We start from the raw sequence: 2634 nt of genomic DNA, 5'->3' as shown, positions 1-2634 counted from the left end.
TTAAAATAATTTCATTGCATTTAGGTATGGACCCAAAATGCTTCTTCAAGTAAAATCCAAAGAATCAAGTTAACCATTAAAAAACAAACAAATCAACAATTAAAAGGTAGATACACATGAAAATGGAAAGTCCCCAAAAGATCAATGTTTAGGTTGAAATCTTGGTTTGTTTCATTATATCATCAATCAATAATCTAATATTAAGCTGAGAAGAGCCACCCTCTTCCCAAGCATTATTTGCCATAACCCCAAATTCTCTTGCTTTCTTCCTTCTTTCCTCAGCTTCATCTCCTTTCCCCATTACCCTTTCAATTCCTTCCCTAACATCTTCTTTCTTTACCTCTATTATTATCCCCTCCTCCTCCTCTTCTTCTTCTTCTTTTTGATCTTCTTGTTCTTCTTCTTTCATTTTCATCACTGGATTTTTTGCACCAACTTTCACAGCTATATCCAAAACATCAGCCACTAATTTCTCATTCAAGAATTGGTCTGAAAATAGAGGCCAAGTGAGCATTGGCAAGCCAGCAGATATGGCTTCAAGGACTGAGTTCCAACCACAGTGAGTGAGGAATCCCCCAATAGCAAAGTGTGATAATATCAAAAGTTGTGGAGCCCAATCTCTTATGACAAGGCCTCTTGTTTTGATTCTCTCTTCAAAATTCTCTTCTTCAATCCATTTTTGTAGCTTGTTTGAGGCTCTTACTACCCATATAAATGGCCTTTTTGATGATTCTAATCCCAATCCTAGCTCTATTAGTTGTGGAGTTTTCAAGTTGTGTAGACTTCCAAGACATACATACAACACTGAATTTGGGTCTTGCAAGTCTAGCCACTTCATCACTTTATCATTGTTGTTATTGTTGTCCTGCCCCTCCTTTGTTGAGCCTTTGCCTGTTGAAATTAAAATTTTACTTAAAAGTGTTTCAAAAGATAAGATGATATATATATATATAATTTCCTTCATATTTTCATGTTTTTTTAGGGTTTAATTTAACAAAAATGTATGGAAGTGAGGTGGTTTGAACTTCTAACCACTTAGACATGCATATTGTCATGTGTTATTCAAGGGTTAGTAATTTACATTTGTCTATTTTAAATGGTACTAACCACTCTAAGTTGACCTAATGAGATCGGTTGTTTATATTAGTATGAGATTTTTTGGATGGTTCCAAAAATAAAAGTTATTAGGGCTATTATACCCAAAGTGAGATGAGATGATTCATTAATTCAAAGAATGATCGCTAACATCGAAGTATATTGTCTCAGGGTTGCTTAAATGGATAAATCTCATAGATATCGCTATATCCTCTATTCAAAGAAGACAAATGAAGTCTCGATATTCTGAAAGTTCAGAATAATTTAGCTCTTACAGAAATTAATGAAAAGGGGAATACTTTATAAGAAATGATGGTCAATCTATTGTCTCAAACCATAGATATTTCAATAGTTCATAAAACAAGTACCAAATCAATCAAGGATATTAAAAAAAAATTATCCTTATAAGAAGAGTTTTTGTTGAACTTATTGCAATATATAAAAAGAAAAATAAAAATAGAACAAACAATAATTATAATTTACTTGTTTCAGAAAAATATCTTATCCCCTAGAAGTAGCATAGAGTTTAGAATTCTAATTTATTTCAATTGATATCCATAGAAATACATCATACCATTTGTGTGCATATTATGGAGTAATACATATCATTTAAACTAACTAGTAGCTACCTAGCAACTTCATATTTAAAACTAAATAAATATATGTAGTAATGAATATAATTAATATGAATTAGTACCTCTTTGAGCTTTGTCCACATAGTGTTTATTACAAGAAGAAACTGGTCCAACACACCAAACTCTATTTCCTCTGACCTTCTTCTTCAAATGTGTAACATAAGAACCTTCCAGTTCCTCAAAGCTATTAACAATCATTCCATAAGCCTTCTTCTCAGCCTCACCAATTTGCTCCAAGAACTTCATCATCCCACCACTCAAAACCCCCTGAATGGGCAATTGAGCCTTGGTAGTAAACTCTATCCTATGCTCCAACCCAAAAACCTCAATAGACTCATCAATATTTTCCGACCCTGATCCAGACCCAAACGCTGTCATGACATTGGTCATAACGACATTGGCGAAACACGAGCCGCCGGAGAAGGAGATCCAAGGGACCCCAATGTGGGAAGCAATGTGGAGGGTCCATGGAAGGCAAATGTCAGAGATAATGCAAGAGGGCTTTGGGGAAAGGGATTGGCAAAGGGAGAGGGCTTGGGAGTGGAAATCATGGGCAATAGAAGAGAAGAAAGAGAGGGATTGGTTTAAGGAAGTGAGTTGGTCAAAAGTTTTGTGGGAAATGGGAAGAGAAGGATGGAGAAGAGCAATATGGATTTGGGGATAATGGGAGATTTGGAGGTGAGATGCATTTTGAGGAGTTGTCAAAATGGTGATCTGAATTGTAATGGAAAGGGGTGCGGCTTGGTTAACTAAGAGCTTGGCAATGTATAGCATTGGAATGCTGTGGCCTTGTGCCATTAAAGGGAACAAAACGAAATGAAGATGATGAACATTTGAAGAAGCCATTTGGATTTTTTTTGCTGCTTTGTGTTTTGTGAGACTGAGAATGCATTATTTGAGGAAA

The 2634-nt window shown here is 35.3% G+C and overlaps 1 protein-coding gene across 1 annotated transcript; it reads right to left on the bottom strand.

Moving 5' to 3' along the window:
• On the bottom strand, positions 1-2634 carry LOC120072704 (UDP-glycosyltransferase 73C4-like). Its single transcript, XM_039025163.1, has 2 exons — positions 1793-2634; positions 1-891 (listed from the first exon to the last, which is right to left on the bottom strand). The coding sequence occupies exons 1-2, from the start codon at positions 2574-2576 to the stop codon at positions 149-151; spliced, it is 1527 nt and encodes a 508-aa protein (XP_038881091.1). The 5' UTR covers positions 2577-2634; the 3' UTR covers positions 1-148.

The sequence above is a fragment of the Benincasa hispida genome, chromosome 3 (assembly GCF_009727055.1).
Source record: "Benincasa hispida cultivar B227 chromosome 3, ASM972705v1, whole genome shotgun sequence".
Taxonomy (NCBI): domain Eukaryota; kingdom Viridiplantae; phylum Streptophyta; class Magnoliopsida; order Cucurbitales; family Cucurbitaceae; genus Benincasa; species Benincasa hispida.
The sequence above is the reverse complement of the archived record's forward strand: the minus strand, read 5'-3'. Positions and strand labels throughout refer to the sequence as shown.